The sequence below is a fragment of the Doryrhamphus excisus genome, linkage group LG4 (genome assembly GCF_037039965.1).
Source record: "Doryrhamphus excisus strain RoL-2023G ecotype Guam linkage group LG4, RoL_Dexc_Guam_v1.1, whole genome shotgun sequence".
In the NCBI taxonomy this organism is placed as follows: Eukaryota; Metazoa; Chordata; class Actinopteri; order Syngnathiformes; family Syngnathidae; genus Doryrhamphus; species Doryrhamphus excisus.
Window position 1 is genome coordinate 3,599,092 of NC_136360.1, and position 24,937 is coordinate 3,624,028.

General features: G+C 39.5%; 1 protein-coding gene across 2 annotated transcripts in view; it reads right to left on the reverse strand.

Moving 5' to 3' along the window:
• Positions 1-5,676: 5,676 nt before the first annotated feature.
• Positions 5,677-24,937, reverse strand: part of LOC131129835 (glypican-5-like) — a 31,824-nt gene continuing 12,563 nt past the window's right edge. Inside the window, exons 6-11 of one of the 2 annotated variants that reach the window (XM_058073730.2) lie at positions 24,857-24,916; positions 24,653-24,775; positions 20,516-20,636; positions 16,473-16,602; positions 7,660-7,760; positions 5,678-6,927 (exon numbers count right to left, since the gene is read on the reverse strand). In XM_058073730.2, the coding sequence (XP_057929713.2) occupies positions 6,841-6,927; positions 7,660-7,760; positions 16,473-16,602; positions 20,516-20,636; positions 24,653-24,775; positions 24,857-24,916 (622 nt within the window). In that variant the 3' untranslated portion in view covers positions 5,678-6,840. Of the gene's footprint in view, positions 6,928-7,659; positions 7,761-16,472; positions 16,603-20,515; positions 20,637-24,652; positions 24,776-24,856; positions 24,917-24,937 lie in introns of both variants that reach the window. The other variant, XR_009129900.2, reaches the window with a different exon arrangement.

Here is a 24,937-nt window from a genome sequence, read left to right on the forward strand (position 1 = left end):
CTCTCTCACGCTTCCGTTTAAACAGCGCCCTCTGCAGGTTGTATCGATTTGGAAGGCGAAATTAATGCGCATTTGAGTCTGCATTTTTTTGACAATATCTGGAAATACCTCGAGGAAGTCAAGTCAAGATTATTTATATTGCACTTAATCACAAAATAGTCTCAGTGGGCTTTATAAAATAAATAAATGCTCATATCTGTTCCAGTATAACATAAATATCCCATTCAGAAATATAATATATAAGACCTTCACTGAACATTCATTCATTCATTCATTTTCTGCAGGGGTGCTGGAGCCTATCCCAGCTGTCTTCCGGCGAGAGGCGGTTTACACCCTGGACTGGTCGCCAGCCAATCACAGGGCACATATAGACAAACAACCATTCACACTCACATTCATACCACAATTTGGACAATTAACCTAGCATGTTTTTGGAATGTGGGAGGAATACCCGGAGAAAACCCACGCATGCACAGGGAGAACATTCAAACTCCACACGGAGATGGCCGAGAGTGGAATTGAACCCTAGTCTAGCTGTGAGGTCTGCACGCTAACCACTCGACCGCTGTGCAGCCCCTCCTTTCACTAAACAACCAACAAAAAAATAATTATTGCCAATATTAAGTAACCTAGACGAGTCACTCTTATCCTTTTTAGTGATATATTTTATGTATTGTATTTTTGAATAATGTTTTTTTTTCACTTTTTTTCTATCGCCACAACAGTATGTGCTAATTATGCAAAAACATCAACAGAATTAGTGAAATATTTTAGCGACAGCCCTAAAAAAAATATATATATGCATATATTGCAATCTATTAATTTCATTTCTACTACCTTACCTTACATTGGTCTTCACTGTGTGTATGCTAGCGGCCCCGCCTCCACCACTGTTGTTCACGCACAGAGTGAACTCTATTAAGTTAATTTTCATTAATTGTTTAAATAATCAATTTATTTATTATCATGTCACACCTATAGTGCCCACAAGTTTTTTTCTGGATGAGAAAATATATTTTACAATACAATATATTTTTTTACCTTGTAGTTTACTTGAGCTTACAACATGCTAGCAGTTGTCTTTCATACTGTATTTTACCCCTCATGTAGCCAAATGATGCGGAGCAGTTCTATATATAGCAAATCACTGACAATTAAACATGTTTAAATTGAGTGTATAATGTATTATATAATGTATAACCAAATGAAGAACACTTGCATCTCAGCAAGGGGGTTCACTACCGGGGGGGGTTAATACCCGCTCCATCTCATTCTGGTAGCACTGGTGGACATGATGGATGAGCTGTCTGACACCCAGCAGTCGTTCTCCACATTCTACATCCTTCCAGCGGCACAGCCTGGAAAGGTCACTGGCAAACCTGAGGACTGACTGACACCTGAAAAATGAAACAGAAACCAAACACAATCTGCTGATATTAGTGAAGCAGCTTGAGGTTTAGATATGTTATGGTTTCACATCAGCGGCTCATGAGATGAAAAGTATTTGGAAGTCTTTAGCTGATTCGGTACAGAACTGAGGTGTCATTACAGCAGTGGTGTGCAGTCAGGGCCAGCAAAGTCTTCTTTGCTGGCCTAAGCACATCAGATGACGTACATTTATAGTTTCAATTGTCCATGGAATTGTATGAATTTATTCCAACAGTCAATTATCTTCATTTTGTAATGTGTTTCTTGACGCATTGCATCCAATAGTGTATGTTGGATTGTTGGATTGTCCAGTCATATCAATGAAATCTTCCAAGGGCCTTCAGAATCAGGAGTGCAGGCCTATGTCACATACACGCTATTAGCAATGAGGCTGTTTTTGTTATTTTTAACCGATCTCATTTCAGATTTGCCTCTCAGGGCCCACAGGAACGTCAACATTTTACTGTCCTCTGATTGGCTGATCAGAACAAAATTGTTAGACAAGCCAATGACTGACTAAGGAAAATAATTTGACATCTCTGGTGATCAGATGTAGTTTACATTTATATTTTTGTCATGCTATTAGATAAATATTGATTCTGAACTGGTCCAGATGATGATTTAGCATAGATGTTTGAGTCCTTAATCACCGAATCGTTACATTTGGCTGAGCACTAGCGCTGCCGATCACCAATGGAAATTAGTTACTTAGGGAATGTTAGGGACTATTATTACAGTATTAAGTCCACATTGAAAGCCCAGGTACCAAGTACACCTCCTACCACTTCTTTATAGCAAACTAATTACTGTCTTTTCTAACATATACCTCTCTTTGGTAAGAAGAATGCACTCTTCAAATCCACTGTGCAGTAACGGTATTGAGGACACATATTTTCTTTCTTTTTGGTCTGTGCTGCAAGGGATCACACATGCACTGAACCGGGATATATTCTGAAGCCGCAAATCAAAAAGCTGGAAAGCAGGCGAGAACAAGGTCATAATGATGGTGATCCAGGTGAGAGAAGAATATCCTGTTTCCTTTCACTGAGAAAGAGCGTGAACGTGTGAATGCCAAACAGACTGGAAAGACGGTTTTGAACCCGGAATGTTCTTTTTGTGAGATAGATGTGCTAACCACATGCACAACTCCTTTGATCAAGCTCTGAGTTACAGCATCTGTTTTGTTTTTATATTTTTTGTTTTGTTTGGAAACTTTGACGTAACAGCAAATAAGAGGGGTCAATTCATTGATCTTTAGCCCCAACTTTAAAAAATAATCTGTGAGTTTGGATTTTACTGTGAACTGTGAACCGGCTGCACGGCGACCAAGTGGTTTTCTCCGAGTACTCCAGTTTCCTCCCACATTCCAAATACATGCTAGGTTAATTAGCGACTCCAAATTGTCCATAGGTATGAATGTGAGTGTGAATGGTTGTTTGTCTATATGTGCCCTGTGATTGGCTGGCAACCAGTCCAAGGTGTACCCCGCTCTGAAGACAGCTGGGATAGGCTCCAGCAAGCCCACACCCTCGTGAGTATAAGTAGTAGAAAATGAATGAATGAATAACTGTGACCATTTCAGCAAATACAGTCAACCCGTACACTAAAGTCTGAGTAAACACGACTCAGTCATTCTCAGTGCCTCAGTATAAAAGTCAGTGTTTTCTGAATAACCCAATAAATGTCATTTTAGCGTTATCCAAAGGTCACCTTGTACATTTTAAAACAAAAATTACACAATGCTTCACAATGCCGGTAGTGTTCACATGAGTTGCTCATCCAGATTACATAAAAAATGTAATTTAATCCAGCAACCTCAGGTTGGCTGTTGGCTGTTGAGTTGGCCGTGTTTGTCACCAATAGAAACTCAATATGAGCCCTATGTATCATCAGAGGGACAGAAACCGCAATACAAATGCCTTGCAACTTGCCAGTATTCATGTAATGAAGGCTATGTTCACACTGCAGGGTAAGATGGCCAATAAAATACATTTTTGTCAATGTGAACGCAAAGCATCCGGGAAGTGATGTGCATGCACCAAAGCACAATGTCAAATGTATTTCTGTGTGTTTATTCCAGTATGTGTGCTGTCCTTGGTGCTTTTGTGTTAATTTCAAGGTTTTTGTGCAACAGAAGTCAATATTTTCTTAACCAAATGATCCTGTGAAGTACATTAAGAAGGGGGCAAGAATTTTGGCTACGGCAGCGTGTGGAGAACTTGCTGCAACGTCTGTTGCAATAGAGCCATCCACCCACACACGTTGGTGCTGGAACATTGCCGTGAGCCACTTCACTGACACTTTTTTAAACTAACTTTGGAATGACGAGAAGAGCTTTTGCCTATCTTTTGTGTACATTTATGCAAGTCTCGGTCAGCACTGCAAAATACAACTTTTGATGACGTTTTGGTCGGATGTATGCGACCGATGGTTCATACTGCAGTAGCATTGTGTACATATCTGACTTGTATCTTGTGCAAATCAGAAAGAGGTCACATGTGAGCAAGAAAATATCGGAATTAACCTGCATTGTGAACTTAGCCGATGAGGAGGAGTCCCAACTGTCATCATCAGACGAGTTCTGACGAATCCAGATGAATTTTGCTTGTAAAGCACCCGAGCATGAAGATGAAAAGGAATAATCAGAAACAAAGCCGGGAAACCTGCTAGAATTTGCATTATGTTGACCTGTAAGCTTCTCTGTCGTCAAATTGACAAATATTTCCTTCACAGCAGACAAACTCATTCATTACTCCTTTTCAGGAGCATCTGACATACAGTAGGTAAAAGAAAGGGTAAACATCAATATGCTATTCCCTGCAGAAGCTGCTTGCAGATCATCATTGGCTGGAATATACTGCACACACACCTATAAACAATAAATCACAGAAATGATGAAAGCGTGTCTCTTTTAATAGCTTACCTGCCACTCCTCGTCAAAACTATCTGCCACTCAAGATAAAATCACTGAGCCACTGCCAATAAACATTGACATAATAGCATGGGAGTGAATTACTGGCTGGCGTCCAGGCCAACACAAACTGGCTTCAACTTGAAAAAGCTCCGTTTAATGCAGCTGGTTACACTGTACTCAATTATTGTTAATGTGGGAAAGAGGTGTCAAAAAAGGGTGTGCACGCTTTCAGTCATACCGGGATACTAAGATAGGATGATTGAAGTCTATAAATATGATTGATGGAAATTTATTAAATGACCTTCTTGCAAAATGGAACCCCTCATCAGTGCCACCCCTCCCTATACTGACAACATGCACTGTGCACAGGCCCCCACCATCTGGGCAAAATGCGCAAAGGATGTGTAATCTGACACTGTGCTTGTTGCCACAATGATTGACAGCACACAGAATCAGAGAGTAAAATGGCAAATTTTACTTGTTGTTGGTGGTGTAATGGTACAGCTGCTACCTTTTTAAGTTGAGTCTAGACCAGGGGTCGGCAACCTTTACTATGAAAAGAGCCATTTTACCCAATGCCCACTGAAGAAAAATAGCCTGGAGCCGCAAAACATATATTATGTTTAAAACAACATTGGAGGGAATTTGGGGGTATCAAAGTAGTTCAGATAAGAAAAGACGAGTTGGAGTACTCTTGCTAGTTTTGGAGATAAACTTACATAAATGTATGTGTAAACTACTGTAAACGTAAAAACAAGTTCCCATGCCGCTGTTTTTAAATTATCTCGAATTTATTTTTTAGATTTGTAGGTAAGTATTACTTGTTTTTCTTCATGTACTGAACTGGATAGCAGTCAGAACTCACTCAGGATGCATTCATGGTCTCAGACAAAGTTGGATTTTTTAAAACTCATTACAAAAGACGTGCATTTTCCCCACTCGGGTGTTAAAAATATTCAAGCATCGCAAAGGGAGCCACAATAAAGAGGCTGAAGAGCCACATGCGGCTCTGGAGCCGCAGGTTGCTGACCCCTGGTCTAGACCAAGACTATTAAAAAAAAAATTCTACCAAAAAAAGTATTAATTTAACAATTTATTTCCTATGTATTTGGATTACTGTGAAATGTTTGTTTCTTTCAGCTTTTTCCTGATTACGGAGTCACAAAGCGGATTTTTGACCTTCCTGACGAATACCATTGATGCTTACTAGTGGAGATTGGAACCCGAGGCGTGGGCTCCAAAGTCCAGAATGTGAAACACTTCACCACGGCGGGCTCTATTATTGTGAAATATAAAACTAATTTAATTCAGGGTTAATTCAAATGCAATAGAACCCCAAACAAATGTCCCGGTTAGTATGTTTTCCAGTTTACATTTAAAAAGTTACACAAAAATTTTGCATAGGTTCATGAGTATTATGACATGCCTCTCACCCTCTGATGAAGATTGTATAGTTTTTTTCCAGGAAAAAACTTCCAAAAGTTGAACAATACAAGAATACATCACCATACCACCTAACCTCAGCATACGTACCTCAATTCATTGAACATTTGAAGACTGCATTTCTTGCTTTTTGTACCTTTTTCTCAAAAACGTATTGCAAATGACAAGAATGTGAGAGCAGAAGCTATGCAACAAATGATAAATATTTGGAAATGAAATCATGATGCAAACAAGTCTCAAATTAACATCAGAGACAACACAGAACAGTTATACAGACACTTGATTGTTTCTTTCATAATTTGACTGCGTCCAATGAAAGGATATGCATTCAGATGCACAAGTTTATTACTAATGTTAATATTCACAATTTTGAGTCTTATTCTACATGTCAAATGAATACATGCCAGGCCAAAACATGTAGTCTTGCTCTTAGAACCATGTTGGGGTTATCCCTGGAAGTTAATACATGCATAACAGTGTGGCACATTTAAGAAGAAAGTCAGTCATCCACTGACAGATATGCAAAGCGTCCTTCAGCTGGTTAATTTGCACACTTTTGAATATATTCATCAGTATTCCTCTTGTCTACCTTGTTGCAGTGCACAGTTTGGGGAGTGGCAGGGAACTCAACAAAGAGCCAAGAGAGTGGGATGATCTGTGAGCTATACATTCAGATTCAGCATTGCTTTAATTACTGTCTATCATCCTTTGACATCTACGGTATGTTATTTTACACAACAATCTACATAACGACTTTATATAAATATATAATATATAGATTTGTATTTACACCTCTTGAAAAAAAGTAGTGCATTCTATGCTATGAAAGTTAAATACAAGTGAGCACACAGAGGTCAGTACAGGTGAAATATAAAAATACTCACAGCTCACATGCATGGACCAACAGTTCATTTTCACCATCCACAAAGTAACAGAGTGGCCGAACTGTGCTTTGAAACATTTTAAATACCAAACAACAACCACATCCACATAAAGAATGTGGCTGTTTGACAGTTTGTGGATCTGACACCCAAGACTCAGCAGGGTTCCCCGCTTCATGATGACAGCAACAGCATGACGGTCAGCAGGGTCAAATGTAGTCGTTCAACAGTCAGCGTGTTGGCTGTACCTTTGATAGGCACCTGATGGAGCAGATGAACAGGAGACAAGATAGAAAGAATATAATAATAGTTGTGAATAATAGCATCAAATGCAGATACACACAATACCAATTATACGCCAGCAATGTATTATTATTTTAGTGACCCTAAAAAATTGGAATGACACCTGACTTGCAATAACCAAATGTTTCTAAAGCCTAGTTGAAATTGAACACAATTTGACACACGATGCCGCATGCCATGCAATATGCATGCAAGTGTAAACGCCGCTTCAGAACACAGGTCATGATGTACTTATAGGTTATCACATGGTTTGTCTGGTATCAGGCCAGGTATCATGCCCCCAAGGGCTGATACTGGCATGCGGGGACATGATACTGGGCCTAATACCAGACAAACCATGTGATGATCTTATTACCACATACTATTTAATCATGAGCTTATTGTCACGTACTATTTAATCAAAAGACCATTTTGTTTCCAGAAAACTTGTGCGCTGTTCTCTGATTGGTTGTTCCACGGGCACGATACCAGAACAGCGCGCTCTGAGTGGACAGCTACGGGGGCTGATACTGGACATGGTTAAAGTCTATATTTTATCAGTATCACTGCCCTGGGCTTTGACACAGTATCATTTCGGCCTTTTCCCGTATCATTCATGGGCGGTTTCTAGGGTACAAGGCCAATAAATACTGTAGTATGTGATAAAGTTGCATATTGCCTATTATGATGGCATCTGGAGGGATGGCCTACCAGTGGTGGAGAACTGAAATGAGGAGGAATGCGGTGCTGAGGAGGAGCCTTGACATCTGTCACTGGACTATGACCGCTGGACAAATCATCTGTGTCAGCACCTGAGCACAACAATAAGAAATAGGCAACTTATGATTAACGGTCACAACCCACCATGCGTGTTTTTAGTTTGTATGTTTTTGGTTTTTTTTGCTACGACCACGGCTGCCATGTTTTCAGGAAAGCATATACTTTTCTGACTATACTGCAGAAATCAATGTAAGTGCGGAGCATGTGATTAGTTGGTACGATCGACAAGCGTTCTGTGTACTCATTGGATAATTGAACTGTGGATGTGCTGAGCAAGCATGGACAACACCCTTATCACATAGTACCACTTGGTACCTCATTAGGGTCAAGGGTGAGCTGAAGCCTATCCCATCTGACTTCGGGAGCGAGGTCGGGGGTCAGTCCCAGGGCACACCAATTCACACCACCAATTAGTCTCGTTGGCAACTTTCCAGGCTCATCTCAAATGAGCTTGTGCCCCCAACATACACACACACACACACACATAAACACACACACACACTTCATATTTGCCATAGCCAATGTTGTCGTTTTCAACCAAGTATTTCAACCAAGTAATATGCTCCATCAAATCATTCATTTTCTACCGCTTATACTCACGAGTGTCACAGGGGTGCTGGAGCCTATCCCAGCTGTCTTCGGGCGAGAGGCAGGGTACACCCTGGACTGGTCGCCAGCCAATCACAGGGCACATATAGACAAACAACCATTCACACTCACATTCATACCTATGGACAATTTGGAGTCGCCAATTAACCGAGCACACATAATGTCATTGTATGGTCATATCACCTCGTACTTCAATACGGGACAAAAAAATTACAAAATTAAAAGAAAAAAATCAAAAAACCCAAAAACCTTACACTGTATTATGAAAAGCAGGAAGTGAACAAATGTAACAGTTACTGATTGTAAAAGTACCAAATGGAGGGGTAGGATTTCATAAGCTTTGCTTCTTCCTACTCCTTTTGGACATGTGGAACTGTGAACTGATTATGTGATGCATTCAATTGTAATCTGATGCATGTTCAAATGAAATAAAACCATTACCAACATGCAAACTCCACACAGAGATGGCAAAGGGTGGAGTCTCCTCGCCTGTGAAGCCTGCGTGCTAACCACTTGGTCGCCGTGCAGCCCTTTATCAAACCATTTATATTAAAATCACCATACAGCAGTTTCATAAAATACTACTCCTATATTTTCCCAATTACTTCCTACTGTATATACCCTCCCCCACCTAATAGCCTTGTGTAATTTATGAGGAGTAAAGTTTGGCATTCAAGTGAACCTTCTGATTTTAAGAACACTTTCCCAACACTATTATTTATTCTATCTTCAGAAAGCAGAAACAGATACCTCAGTTAACAATTCATTTTTTTGGTTAACATCCAAAATCTTTGCTAAACTTTTGCCTTGGCTTGAGTTTGACCTCTTGTCAGCCAATCACAGGGCACATATAAACAAACAACCATTCACACTCACATTCATATCTATGGACAATTTAAACACAATTTGTGTTAACATTTTTGAGTATATGGAACAGATTAATTAGATTTACATTATTTTCTATTGGAAAAATTGCTTTCATTAGAGTTTTGGTTTGAGTTGGACCTTCTGGAACGGGTTAATGACGCTAACCAATGCACCACTGTATATTAGAAGCTCCAAAACGATACCGAGCAAGTCACATAACCCCACCCACCTCAGTTCAGGGGGAAGTCTGCTATATTACACAGTACATCCATGCAGTAGAGTGTATTAGATGCAGATGCAAGGAGCGCTACGCCTTTAACCTTATTTAGTATGACCTATTAATATTCACATCAACCCCTACCCTCTTTTCAGCTTGCCTCCAGCTGGTTGCTTGATAGTTCACCTTGGACTAAGCACAGTGACATTCACTATTTTTTTTTGTTTTGATTGCTTTTATATGCTAAATAATGGGAGGTAATAATTTCTCTACATTTGAACTACAAAGTGAAGGATGAGACAAGGAGAATGCACCATGACGTCAATTTAAATGTCCCCGTACTTAACATTGAAATCTAACTTATTGTGTGAAGACTGTGGTGTATTATAATTGAAGCCACGATCAGCACCACCTTGTTAAGACAGAATAATGCAGGAATGTTAAAATACCGCCCCACTGAGTCAATTCCTGGTGTCACATTCCTCCTTGAAAAGGAACCTTGCTGAGCCTTTGTGCAGGTCTGCACATTGCTAGGTGACATTGTAGTTACAGTGGAACTTTGGTTAGTGTTAACGTTGAAATTTATACCACAATTTTGCCTCGGTTTGCATGCTTTCTATTGTAGTTTTACATGCATTAAACTTCTTAAAGGACGAAAAAAGAAGACAAAGGTTTATTTGTTCATTGTGGGTGTTCTATGAACAAATACACCACACACTCACAGACACATGATTAAGATGTTAGAAATTTCCCTAGGCGTAATCTGTCCATAGTGACCCAAATACCACTATACAGTGTTGACAGAGACCATAGAATGATACGTGGGCAAACAGATTTAGTCGCCCACTTTGGCCATATGATAACCAAGACGAAAAAATTTGGACAATAACTTTCGTTGATAAATGAACCCTATGAAAACTGCAGTGTTTTTTACATTAATTAAGGCATTGGGGCGGCACGGCGGTCGAGTGATTAGCGCGCAGACACCTCACAGCTCGGAGACCAGGGTTCAATTCCACCATCGGCCATCTCTGTGTGGAGTTTGCATGTTCTCCCCGTGCATGCGTGGGTTTCCGGTTTCCTCCCACATTCCAAATTGTCCATAGGTATGAATGTGAGTGTGAATGGTTGTTTGTCTACATGTGCCCTGTGATTGGCTGGCGACCACTCCAGGGTGTCTCTCGCCCAAAGACTGGGATAGGCTCCAGCACCCCCGTGACCCTTGTGAGGAAAAAGCGGTGAATGAATGAATGAATGATTTTCTACCGCTTTTTTCCAATCACAGGGCACATATAGACAAACAACCATTCACACTCACATTCATACCTATGGACAATTTGGAGTCGCCAATTAACCTAGCATGTTTTTGGAATGTGGGAGGAAACCGGAGTACCCGGAGAAAACCCACACATGCACGGGGAGAACATGCAAACTCCACACAGAGATGGCCGAGGGTGCAATTGAACCCTGGTCTCCTAGCTGTGAGGTCTGCGGGCTAACCACTCAACTGCCGTGCCGCCAATACAGGCTATTATTAGTCAAAAAATATGCGTGTGCAAGCAAATTTTTGGCCTAAATGAAGCATTTTAAGCATAAAAATGACTAAAACTAAAATACAAATGTAAGAAATCGAAGATTGAAAGACATGGTGATATGTAGTATTCTACACTGGTAACAAGGTGTCAGTAATGTTACTCTGACGACCTATTGATGTCAATTCTGATGTCCCTGAACACACCTCCATTGCTATTATTGTTATTGGTAGATAAAGAGGAAGTATTGAAGGAGAAAGCGCAAGGAGGAGACAAGTGTGTGAACTGAACTACAGTTCTGTATTAAAGTCTTGGCTTTAAGGTTGGCAATAAAACAACAACAAAATAAAAAAAACCCATCAGATTCAGTGTGACTCAATTAGAAAGAATAAGAAACTATCAACGCTAACATTTGTGAGTCTGCATTTATACAAATGTAAAGGTGGCTGTAGTGGTGTTATTTCATGTCTAGAGGACTCTGATAGTGTTAACAACCATACTTGGGTCGTTCCCTATGCTCTATGAAAATATTCCATTTATTAATAAGGACCCAATTAACTGCAATAAACAAGGGAAGACTATTTTATTTAAAGACTGCAGTTTTTAAGTTGGTTTTCGTTCAGGTCAGCCAAAAGTTACCTCAAATAGTAGTGAACACCTCTTTCCAGCACAGTTGGTATCCCCAGAGGAGCTGACATGAAGGTTCAAATGAAGGACACCGGTACTTTCTATCTACTCTATTCGGGCTGAAGAGGACAGATGGTGGCTACATGGAAACAACAATACTTGAACTTCTACTTTCCAAACAAATTAAACTCTATTGTTCACTAGTGATTTCTAATTAAGATTGCTTCTGAAATAATACTATATAAAAAAAAGAAAAAGAAGCTATTACCCAAGGGTGAATGAGGTGAGTTAGGCTCCCAGGCAGGTGGAGCATTGCTATAAATCATAACTTTAGTGACCCACATGGAATATGCTGATTGCTATCAGAGATTTTTTTTTATCTTTCTCGCATTCAACCACACAATACACACAGTTCAAAGATTTAGTCTCGAGAAATATACCTTATAGCTGGTTAATTAAGGGGCTCGGGTATGATGTTTTTCACATTTTAGCCTAGAAAAATACTTCAATCCATCCATTTTCTAGGATTAAGTATAAAAATGACTTGCAGAGACAGAGGATACAAATTTCAATATTTGCATACTGTGCCATAAAAACATTTCCATCGGAACAACATCGCATTTACTTGAAAATAGCATAATCAGTTGTATAATGAAATAATTCTCACAAAATTTTGACCTGCAATCTTATTTTTAGTCATCTTCACGTGAAATGGATAGTGTGGCCTGATGCAGACAATTTTTCTTGGACGGACATTTGGCGAATAAGGATGCTATATATAAGTATTAAGCGGTGACATCAGGTTCCTGTCACAGTAGTTTGTAAATACTGTAGAGTTTGAAAACATGTTTAGAAACATCCTTTTATACTCCCACTGTAATTTCCACTCTAGCATTTCAAAATGAGGTATTTTCCCCTCTTAATTTCTTTGCGAATAATGCATAAATCTTAATGACAGGCAAGTGGAAGATGTGGGCATCTACAGTATGAATATTTACTATTTGGTATTTATCCAAATTAGCAGAGACCAAAGCTATACTGGGTGTCATTTTAGTTGACAGATTGATCAGTGGACGTCAGCTAAACACAATCTACAATCGACACACTGCTACTGTGTAATTGTGTGTAATGTACACGTGTGTGTGTGTGTGATTTGAAGGCAAAAGATATGCAAGAGTCGATTAATGTTGGATATCAAATGAATGTGCCGTTTTGTACAGAACTGTCAAATGAGGCCTAATTATGTCAAATCTCAATTTGCCTCAATCAGGCATTGTCTCTCTGCTACGCACACACACACGCACACACACAAAAGATGACCTTCAAAGGTTTCTGGATAGGATAGCATATGGGTTTCTCAGTGTGTGTGCCTGTGTGTGCAATTGTGCTTGTGTAGGTGTGTAAATGTATCCCCAGTATTTCTAGATGAATCAGTAATGAGCATTTCATTACTTCAGCCTCAGTTCCCATGATAAGACGCGCGCACACACACATGCACACACACGCAGTGCAAGAGGTTGCTGCAAAGGATAACGCAGCTCAAGAACTTCAGTGGACAGAATCAAATGATAAAGGTCAATTTAAGAAAGAGCAAAGAACAACCAACGATTAATGTATTTTATGCATTGTAAACTGTCAAACTACTCAGATATTAGACAGCTTTTCAAGTGGACCTTTTATGCTCATTTTTCGGCCCTTTGTATTGAGTTGTGGACTCCGAAAGAACAGCTCCACACAATAACCAGCACAGAAAGCGTTCTAGTTCTTCCAGAATCTGCACCTATTCAGCCATATTTCTTTGGAAATACGTTTGTTTTAATATATTCCACCCACGGCCCGCCTCCATCTCATATGCATAGAAAAACTTCCGGTTTGTGCCGCTAACTGTATAGGAGTTATTAAATGGTACAGTTTTATGTAGGTGTGGGAAAGATCCGTTCAAATAAGTTTGCCCCTGATGATTTTTTTTGTGTAGCAATTTCTGGTAACAGGCTTTATTGCTATTGCTCATCTTCTGGAGACCATAACGCATGCTAATGTTTGGCGTTACAACGGCAATGCACTTGATGGTACCACGCAAGGTTAAACACAGCCTCCAGTTGTGTGGCACTGTGTGGGCTGATTGGTTGAAGGTTATACATCAACACAAACCAGCTGGGATGTTCTAAGCGCTTTGTGGAAATGCCCATCTAAACATACAGGGAGTGTAGAATCGTGGTTCAGGCAGAATGTGCATGGGAAAGAGACCTCTTTAAAGCTATGCCTGATTAAACTCACTCAGGTGTTTAGACAAGCAGGCAGACGGATAGAGCAGGGAAAAGGGCAAAGAGGAGAGAGCAACATAACAAAGGATGTTCGTAGCTTGCATGTAGAGTACAAAGTGCATATTGGGCAGCAGGAAGCCGAGTTGTGTGGAATGAGCAGCATCGTTGGTAGACTGAGCGGGATGAAGCATAAACGCTTGTAATGATGAGACAGTTAGTACATCACATGTTGTTCATATGCTGCCGTTTTTGGTTCTGAGTATGAAACACAGCTGGTGTAATTAACAACATTGTGGACCTGTAAGGTAGTATGATGACGTTGTTTGCAAACAGTGACTTTCAGTTTGATCACCTCGTGGTGAGCGTGGATATCAACCGCCATCTTGGAAAACTTTCTAGATCTTCCAGAATCTGCACCTATTCCTGCTGTATTTTTTTTGTCCGTTTTAATTTATCCCACGCATGACTGTGATTGGTCACACTCCAAGACAAAACAGTGAAGCAGATCGGGGGAGCGTTATTATAAAAAACTCTGATGTTCAAAGCCATCCCAAACGTCTTTCAATGCTCACTTCCAACGGCTCAAACCTCATTATCTGAAATTTTGGCATTCTTTAACACAATAATATAACATTCTAACAATATGTATAGGTCAGAAAAGTGGAAAAAGCATAATAGGTCTCCTTTAATTCCAATATTATTTCCTTCAGTAGAATAAAAAATACCCAAATTCCCAAATTTGCACTTTACTGCAAGTGTTTAAAACAGGAATTACATTGTTTTGTCTGTATTTACGTGTTACCAGTGTATTACCTTATTAAATAGTCAATGCATTGTATCTGATAAGCTTTGACACAGACAAAAATAGAGAAAAAAAATCCTTTAGCACATATGCCTACATACATGTTGGGTATCTTGAAAGAGCTTTACTCTATGATCATACTGATTTCATTCAGAGCACGTTTTCAACCCCAGTATCAGAGAGGGTATGGATTACACAAAAAGGTTGTTTCATTTTATTGCACTGATGAAGCTGAACGAAAGGCTGTCTCTAGTAACTAAGGAAGATTAGAAGCCTACATTATTATTTATTTCCCATTTAAGCAGCCAAGGAAAAACTGTCGTTACCGTCGGAGTTCATTAGCTTGCATTATTACACAATGCAATACACAGAAACAGTGTATTGATTTCCTTATGAATCGTATAAGCAAACAAATGACAACAAAATAAACAAATAAATATCACATTACTCAGAAAGTAACAAAATCTGCCTTTCTTTGTTTCCCTCACATCTCCTCTGTTTTCATTGTCATCAAATAAGTACCCATGGGAGGGAAGACCACCTGGTAACCATGGTTACGGTGATTGAGTGCCCCATGTGAAAACATTCAACCCTTTTTACACACACAAACATGTCTTTTGGAAGATACAGACATATCAGTGTTGTGAACATACACCAGAACATTACTGACAAAGGCTCGCCAGCCGCTGCTTTCACAAGGCAAAGTGATGATCATTTTCCTGGATACACCCTCATTAACGGCTGTAATGTGATTCAGTGATGTCGATGTAACATTTGTTACAACATAATGGTTTGTGGCTACACGCATGAGAGAGAGAGGAGAGGGAAAGCTGTGATTACATTTACATTATTGACGTTATAGAACATGTCTCGGGAGGCAGGAGGATTGAAGGACTGTGCTGGTTTGAGGAGGGGAAAAAAAATCAATCATTTTAATCTCTGTGAATTCCTGAAGTGAGGGAAATGAGAAATGACAAAATGAAGTGAGAAGGATAGTGAAAGATACTTCTTTGCATATAACCCCGGCACTGTGTCTGTGTGTAATACCTACTTTGACATCCTCATGTCATCATGACGCCAAATAAAGTAGACCCTGACAAGTAGGAATCGGGAATCTGACACATAAGAAGTAAGGTATAGAACAGAAAGACACTGGGAGGGCAGAGCTCCCCTCCAGGTAAGAATAAAAACCCTGCTGTGTTAATAGAATTCAGCCCTTCCTCAGCTCATGATGCTCACTACGGAATTAAGTTATGTGCAACACTAAAAAAAAAACAACATTATGCTGTTTCACTTGTCGTTTTCATAGAAGCAGATGCTTCAGCTTGCTCAAGGATACTGCAGCAATTTGGCTGTTGTTAAATAGGTTTGTGATTTCCGACTGGCCCTGAATGTGACAGGCTTCTCACTCGGCGTGCGTGGGATGAGGGTGGCTGTGTGCTGAGTTTGCTTTGTGATAGACAGTCTGTTTTATATTTGCAATAAAGAGATTGACCACCTCTTCGTCATCCTTACAACACAATATTTATCCTTAATTTTGGTCTTGTCCAGTCCAGTGTTGAGTGGGAGTCTCACATCTAGAGACCAACTTTTCAATTCATTTATGAGTGCATACGTAACAACCAAATATTGTAACATTGATTAGCTATTTTATTTTGCATATTTTTTCGAGATGCCGAAACGACACCTTTCTTGAGGTGGACAAAACCCACCACACATTAATCAGCGGTCCCGGTATGACCCCAAAAAAAGCAAAAAAAAAAATCACACTTTTCCAACGGGTCGATTTTCGCATGTTTTTTCAGGTCCGCGGCTCACCAACTCACCAGATCCATCACAGCCGTCTTCATCATCACAATCATCTCCGCTCCCTGTGTAAGTTTCTGCACTCCCGCCTTCCTCGTCATTGCCCTTTCTCCTGGCTTTGCTTCCCCAGCCAAGTTCCAATCGAAGTTCCTGAATGAAGCACATACAAGTACCAATGCACATTACAAATTTTTATATTATTGGATTAAGCAAATTGATTGCACTGAATGATTTTGTACCATCAACTGTATTCATATCCAAGCTGCGTATAGTTAGAAGTTATATATGTTGAAATCCAAGGCTCAACTGATGCCATATACTGTAAGCCAAAATCATGGTAAGCTTTCCAATAACACTATATTAATGTGTATGGAAATATGTATATGGGAAGATATTTGCTATCCAAAATTACCAGTCATAAATAGCATATCTATTGTACAGTATAGCTACAATTCTTAGTATGCAAAAACTGACTGACATAGTACATCATTAAGGAACATGCAACAGAAGAAGAAGACATCTGGCCTCCCCATACTGTGACAGGGTGGGACATTCGGGTGTAAGGTTATTTTATGACAGCATGTCCGAGGGGATTGGTGACAAACTATAGAGTATGTGATGATTCACCACTGTGTCATCAGACTGCAAATTAGGGCAGATATGCACCACAATGTTTTTTTTCACCAGGACATGTCATGTGGAATGTAAAACAATAAAATATCGAATTATGTATTGTATGTAGGCGTGAAACTCATCCAACAAGAAAAACATTATGTGGAGAACAATAGTTTTTTCCCCACCTATTGTCAGTTCATTTTTGCATGGGATTTTTTAAATGTGAATGTCACATATGGACACAAGTATAACGATTAAAAAAAAAAATTAAGTGAAAATACAATTATCCAGTATCTCCTTGTCTGTCTGAGAATTCAGCATCACTGCCAGTATAAGCGCCTTTGATATGAAAATTTAGCCGGACAGTATACAGCGTATTCTTGCCATTTGTCAGTCGCATCCCCCATGTGTAAAGACCTTTGCACCCAATACAAATTTAATGTGTGAGGAGACGGGGTTAGACTTCTAATGAAGCTATCACTAGCCATGTTGTCATCTGATGTCATCTAAGTGAAAAGATGGATGCAGAGTGGTGAGGCTGCTGACCTTTTCTATGTAGGAGTGGTTCTCACAAGGTTGATTAGACCCGTCCTGATTGGTTGAGCATGTACACGCAAATTTTAATTGCAAGGATAACGAGTGACTAAGCTAACTGAATCCCATTAGATGTGAAAGCTTGCATGAAACAGGGCACAGTGCTCCAAAGGTCTAATTAACACCTACTACAGAATAGGACCATTGGAAGACAAGACAAGAGGGAAGCAAAGACGGAGGAAATGACACACCCCTGAAACAATGTTGATACCATAATTAATATTCCAAGGATGTGTCTCTGTTATATTTAGTTCCTCTTCTCATCCTGGCAATATGGGTGTGTGAACAGCAGAAATGACAGTCATGAATAATAATTAATTAAAGGTTTGAATTAATGTCTCTCCAATTTGGGTAGGACTTAGTTTCAAAGGTGACCTTACAGCTCACTTTCGTTTTGTCAGTTTATCGAAACAAGGAAACACAAAGAGCATAATTTCCACCAAAAAACAATTAGTATCGAATATAAGCTGACTTCACGCTTTGAATCATCTCATGGCCTGTTAGCATTTACCATCAACAGTGTCTTGAGCATGTAATTATACTTTGTAATCTTCATAGTGTTTTGAGTTTTACTTTAGGGTATTTGGTTAGAAGCGCATTCATTATATTTTCTCACACACAAATATGAGGTTACATGTAATTAATAGGCCGGAAAAGTTAAACTCATACATAAATAATTACAAGGGGGTATGTGTGGTGAGGAGAGGCTGACTCTGCATTTCCTGCATGCAAATGCAGCATGATTAATGGAGCCACCACCAAAATTGCACAGAAAGACCTTTAACATGAATATGAGAAAAATAAACCCAGCATGTCGCAGTAGGATTTTGCCATGAATAGTCCATTACACTAATAGCGCTTGGGGAGAACAGAATTCATAAGGTTGCTTTGAAAATGAAGCACATAGTTGGCCTGAGCTACTAAGATCCCAAACAACAAAGGCTAAATTGCGTGAGCAAAGAATTGCCGTACTATTTCTGAGCCATTTTAAAGAGGTGAAAAAGTGGTATTTAAATGTGGATAGTGCATGGAGAATTTAAGGCAGAGTTGCCTTCAGATGTGATGGCGGAGGATGCAAATAAGGAAACTGCTCAACTCCGGTAGAGACATCACATCATCATAATAATGATATATTAGTTTCATTTTAATTTGCACTGCACTAATTTTACAATGTAACATATTAAACCATCGATTTCCAACTGCCGGGTCATGACCCAAAAGTGGTTCGCATTTTCAGTTTTTCATGGGTCTTTGACTGGGCAAAAACAGAATGCATCTTGAATGCCATTCCATGAATGCATCTTGCATTCTTTTCTGTGCCGTCACAAAGCGCGTGCTATCTTTATTAGCGACTTTGTTAAGCTTTAATGACAAAAAAATAATAATATGTCATCCATGCAGCACACAGTTGCAGATATCCGCTGGAGAAGAGCGTGCCTTAAATATACTTTACGATATCTGAAAAGTCGAAAAAACTTCCACAATTTGGGTGATGCAGTCAAACCAGTAGAGGACCACACTTTACACTTTATTAGGTTATGATAGGGCTGCACGGCGGACGAGTGGTTAGCGCTCAGGCCACACAGTGATGAGACCAGGGTTCAATTCTACCCTCGGGCATCTCTGTGTGGAGTTTGCATGTTTTTCCCGTGCATGTGTGGGTTTCCTCCGGGTACTCCGTTTTCCTCCCACATTCCAAAAACATGCTAGGTTAATTAGCGACTCCAAATTGTCCATAGGTATGAATGTGAGTGTGAATGGTTGTTTGTCTATATGTGCCCTGTGATTGGCTGGCGACCAGCCCAGGGTGTACCCTGCTCTATGCCAGTTAGCACATTAGCACGTTAACATGTTACCCTCACTCTTTTATGCTCTTTCTCTATTTGTTCATCTGACAGCCTCGCTCGCTGTCAATTAAAGCTTTTGAACACAACCAACATCATTGCAAATGACCTTGATGGATGATATGAAGAATCACTGCAATTCCTGTCAGCATATTACCATCCTGTCAAGAGCTTTGAGAGTGCTGCATAAATCTGTTGTAATTGCTGAATTAATGCATTACTGAACATTATTATCAACATATGCTTGGAATGGTGACATTTAAATGTATTGCATTAAGCAGCACTTCACTCGAGTGGTGATAAGATATGATTGAAAGCCAAATGAGGGTGAAGATACATTAAACTCACAGACACATACATTTGTCCTTCTAAAGTTGTCAGGACTAATGTATTCAGAAATAAAGGATGATTTACAAGTCTTCCAAAATAAATCCAAGAAATCTATGAGGTGCATGGGTAAAGGAAATGCTCTACTTGTGGAAAGTGGTGCCATAAAGATTGGAGTACCTGCGTGGAGGTGTACATTTTATGTGTTAGATTCAAGTTCTTCCTGAAGATGTAAAAATAATAATAACGTTGTTCCGTTCGTCCTGTCCCTCAATTTGAATCAATACCAATCTGATCACCTTAACGTTTTGTCATCAGTTAGCTATTCGGAAGTATTTTTACGAGATGGGAATTCTATTCCCCGTGCATGCGTGGGTTTTCTCCGGGTACTCCGGTTTTCTCCCACATTCCATGCTAGGTTAATTGGCGACTCCAAATTGTCCATAGGTATGAATGTGAGTGTGAATAGTTGTTTGTCTATATGTGCCCTGTGATTGGCTGGCGACCAGTCCAGGGTGTACCCCGCCTCTCGCCCGAAGACAGCTGGGATAGGCTCCAGCACCCCCGTGACCCACTTGAGCATAAGCGGTAGAAAATGAATGAATGAATGAATGAATGAATGAATGAATGAATGAATGAATGCTATGTTCACTTGTCTTGTGTTGCAGGGATCTTGTGTTTACCTGTGTTAGCTGCTCCAGACTATGTTTCGCCCCCTTCAGAACAGGATCAACATGACGGACAGTCATCTCTGGGTTCTCCCTTTGGCCTCTTAAAGTGCTTCCAACCACACGACCTGCATAACTAGAACATAAGAGATATATGTATAAATAAAAATGATGACACGTCATATCCAAAGTGTATGATAAATATGGAAGACATAAATGCTTCACTATATGAACATGAATGTTGGTATTGGTTAGTTAGTGTGAATTTACAAAAACAAACTCAAAATACAGTGGCGGAGATGGTAAAGGATGTAACACGGGCCAAGGACACATACTGTATGAGTTGAAATATGGCAATTTATTTCAAAGAAGGAACCACATGAACTGTGTAGAACTGTGACTAAGCACACAATAACATAATTATGGTTAAAATTTGATTTATAAAGGCTGCATCTGTGGTGCACAAATATTTACAGCTGACATGGCCTTTGGTGCCCTTGTGTAATACAAAAAAATGCACTTATGGTTAAAGTAGTAACATTCCTCTCAAGGACTTTCACACAGAAACATTCATCAGTTATGTTATTAGTCAGTAAATTTTACACGGTGCAGAAATTTGACCAGTAAGTGCAGACAAGAGTCATCAGTATGAACACATTAAAGACCTACAAAGCCACCAGTGGGCTCTGGAAACACTAAAAGACGAGAAGGGCTTATTAACTCAAATGAGTGTGTGATACAACACCTCTGGCTGTCATCTTACTGAGAACACTATATTCATCACACAGTAACTTCAGACTGTATACCTCCGAAATATACAAACATGGACCAATACAAGTTAAAAAAAACAACATTTTAAAGTTTTTCCATGAAACATTGTGTCTGAGCAACACATTAATTGGACCGCTCCAATTACGTCAGCCTCCCTCTGGGTTCTGTGCTCAGGGCTCCTATGGCTCTCTCTAGTGGACAGAGGCAGCATTTCGGGACCAGCCATCTATGTCGCTTGTCTTCCAATAAAATTCTCTAATGGCGGTAATGCATTATGGGTAGATGTAAACATAGCTTCTGTTTGCCATTTTAAACTCATATTGGTCCATGTAATGTATGTTTCCTTGGTACATTTTGAGTGTTAAGTTGCTGTGTGATGAATTTAATGGGGTTTGTAAGATTACACCCTGAGCCAGACTTTTATATTGAGTAAGTGAGTATAATGAGTTGGCAAGCTCGCTGTGATTTTTTTTTTTCATGCCAGTGGAATGTTCCATTGTATATTATTCATGATAACATAAAAATATTATTATGTACTGTGAATTTGAGTGTAAGAAAAATCTATGGCTTTGCAGTTATAATAATGAAGCTGTTAATGAAGCCTAATAAGGAAGAGATTAAAGAAAAGCCAGACAATGTCAGACAAACAAGCTTTATATTCCGCCGTCGTCCAGTTCCGAGAACATTAGCTAAGCCCCTTGTAACAAACATGTACGGAAATGAGTTATGATAGTTGTCAGCTAATGATAGCAATTGGGCAAAGTTTAGCTACTACTAATTGAAAGTTATTGAATGTGTAATTTTTGGTCATTTTGTTTTTTTAAACCACTAATGATAACACAGACTAGCTGGAATGAAGCGCTGACTGGATAAAATATGTGGCTCTATTCAAAGTGATTGTCCAGAAAAATCCAAGATAAATTACAATAACCATCACACTCTGTCAGTGGGACAAATAGGTCTGGAGGTTTTATAGACAACCTGTCTGAAGAAAGCAGAAAAACAACACTGCAAAAAAATTCCATTCGATATACTTTTAATGCATGAGGCACAACTTTTTAATGTCTAAACTGTTATTGGTACTATAATCAAACCATGGAAGACAAAGGTATAGTGGTCAAGGTGGGCATAAGATTGGCTCTAAAATGAAACAGCCATGCAGTGTTTTAAAAGGAATGCCTTCAGCTATTATTGATTAGCAATTGAGTGAAAGTGACAGGTAGGGCAGACAGAAAATTGGACGGTAGTTATTAGGGTCATTGCAATCTGTACTTTAAAGCTGAGGAACTACAATAATTTTTCATAGTGAAACTATGAAAAATGTAATGAAAATATCAATTATTTATGTACCCCCAGTCAGAAAAAAGTACAAATCCAAACTGTCCTCACTTTGGCTGTAAGGACCTTGAGGAAATCTCCAAAATGAAAAGCTAAATGGTGAAGCAGGTTTGACTTAGAACGATGCTCTTGTTTGCAGGAGTGGACAGATTTGAGCAAAATGTCTTCGGAACGCTTAGTAGATTACACTGGTTTCTCACTGCAGTTGGCCAGTTTGTGCAGTGAGAAAAGGACACACACTACAACTTGCAGAAATGCAGTCTTGCATCCAATTATCTGGTGTGTGCTGAAGGCATCCCAATGTTACTCAGTGAATAATCAATGGTCAATTTCCTGAAATAACCTTACTTACATTATTTCAGACTATGGGGGGAAGCTGGATGAATAGATGGATAGCACAGTGAAAACACTCAAACTCCAAAAAGGGAGCTTGAACATTAACTATGTAAAAACTACTTGAATTACAGTACTATTAATTCATCTGGAATAAATACAGCAACATTTGATTGCATGTAGTTTCTATTGTGCATGGCGTTGTCTGTCTTGCCAGGACATGTGAAACATGTCCTCCTGGAACAGTGCCACTGTTGTGAATGAGCTACTGCCAAGATTACAGAATATCCGATCATTTTATCTGTATGATGACAGGTGATAATATTGCCGAGAGACTGGCAAGGCAATATGTGACTGTGAGTGATACCCGATAAGACCTCAAGAATGACAGAAATATATCACTTTCAAAATAATGACTTTCAGCTACATTGCTTGGCCTTCAGTTTCTGCACTGTTGCCAAAGGTAACACACACACACACATACACACACAAAGAACCATTCTTCTCATCTCCTCTCATCCCCTGTAGCAAACATCTAACATGTTGGTAATGTGCACAGGCAGATTAAAAAGACACAAAAGCAAACACAAGCATCTTTATACAGAACAAGCAAAATTATTACATCTAAGATAGAGATCTGCTCTGAGGGAGGTGATTACGAGAATCTAATGACACACAACACCTGAGGGAAGCAGTGCTGTGATTACAACAACAAAAACTTGTGAAATCCTTGGGTGTGGCACAAGCCCAGCAGCAAAACAATGTTAATGAGGTGTTCAAATCAAAAGCAAGAGGCTTCCCTCTTGTGGACGACATTTGCCATTACACTTTACAGCTGCACAGGACTGAGGGAGCTCTTACACAACCAAATCAACCAATCCTGTATGCTGGTTTATAACTTAGATAATTAAGTGAGTTAAAACTCTACTCAATGATAACATTCCCTCACACGCTTTCCCATTGATATGTCAATGTCATAGTTATTTTATTCTCACTATGCTCACTGAGACCCCTGACATTTGTAAGTAAATTGGGTCAGAGGCTGCAAGAGATGAATGGAGGTCTGAATAGATGAATGGGTAGTTGGATCCTTGGATGAATGGATGGATGGAGGGATGAAAAAGCGACGATGTAAAGAGGTCAGAGAGACACTAACTGGACTGATCCCCAGAACTCCCTGGTAAATGAGTCTAAAACACACTTGCAGAGGCAGATGACTGGATTGTTTTCTTGTTTTTGTTCAGAAACGTCACAGAAATCTGTCCCATGTGAAGATGGAAGCTGCAAGACTTGCAATATAATTATGAGAAATTAAAAAAAAAATGAAGAGTGTGTATGAAGTACAGCTTCTCGCCAGGCATGACACAGGTACAGAGAGATCCGATACAGATTCATTGTTGTCATGGTAGGTATTTAGCATTGCAGTTAGACTGGACTGTGATAAATGAATTTCCGCAAAGCATGATTCCTTATTTATAACTGAAATATTGTCAGAGCGTAAAAAACCTGGTTATAACTAAATAATCTAAATGCAGCTTTTAACATTATTAGAGCCCTCTAGACATGAAACAACAGCCCTATAGTCACCTTTACACTCGTATTAACAAATATAGTAGATATAATCAGAGAAAATAAGCCATTTAATACATAAATATGACTTGTGATTGTGTGTGTTGAATGAAAGACACAAACACCTGAACATATGCTCACCTCTCCACGACATCTTGACCACTCCAACACGTGTGCTGCTCAACCTCCATTTCACTTTCACAAAGCATCTCGGGTAGCTCTGAGAAAAACCACTGGTACCGCTGAATAGAACCTTCAAATTCCCTGAAACAGTTTGATTTGATTTTCATGTCAATGTTTGCAAAAGGGAGGGATTGTCATTGTTTCATTATCTAATTAATTTACCTTGAGAGTTTTTTCAAACTACGGCTCTTGTCACTTCTGGATCCTTTGAGAGGGAAAAACCTGCAGAGACGCACATGTGCA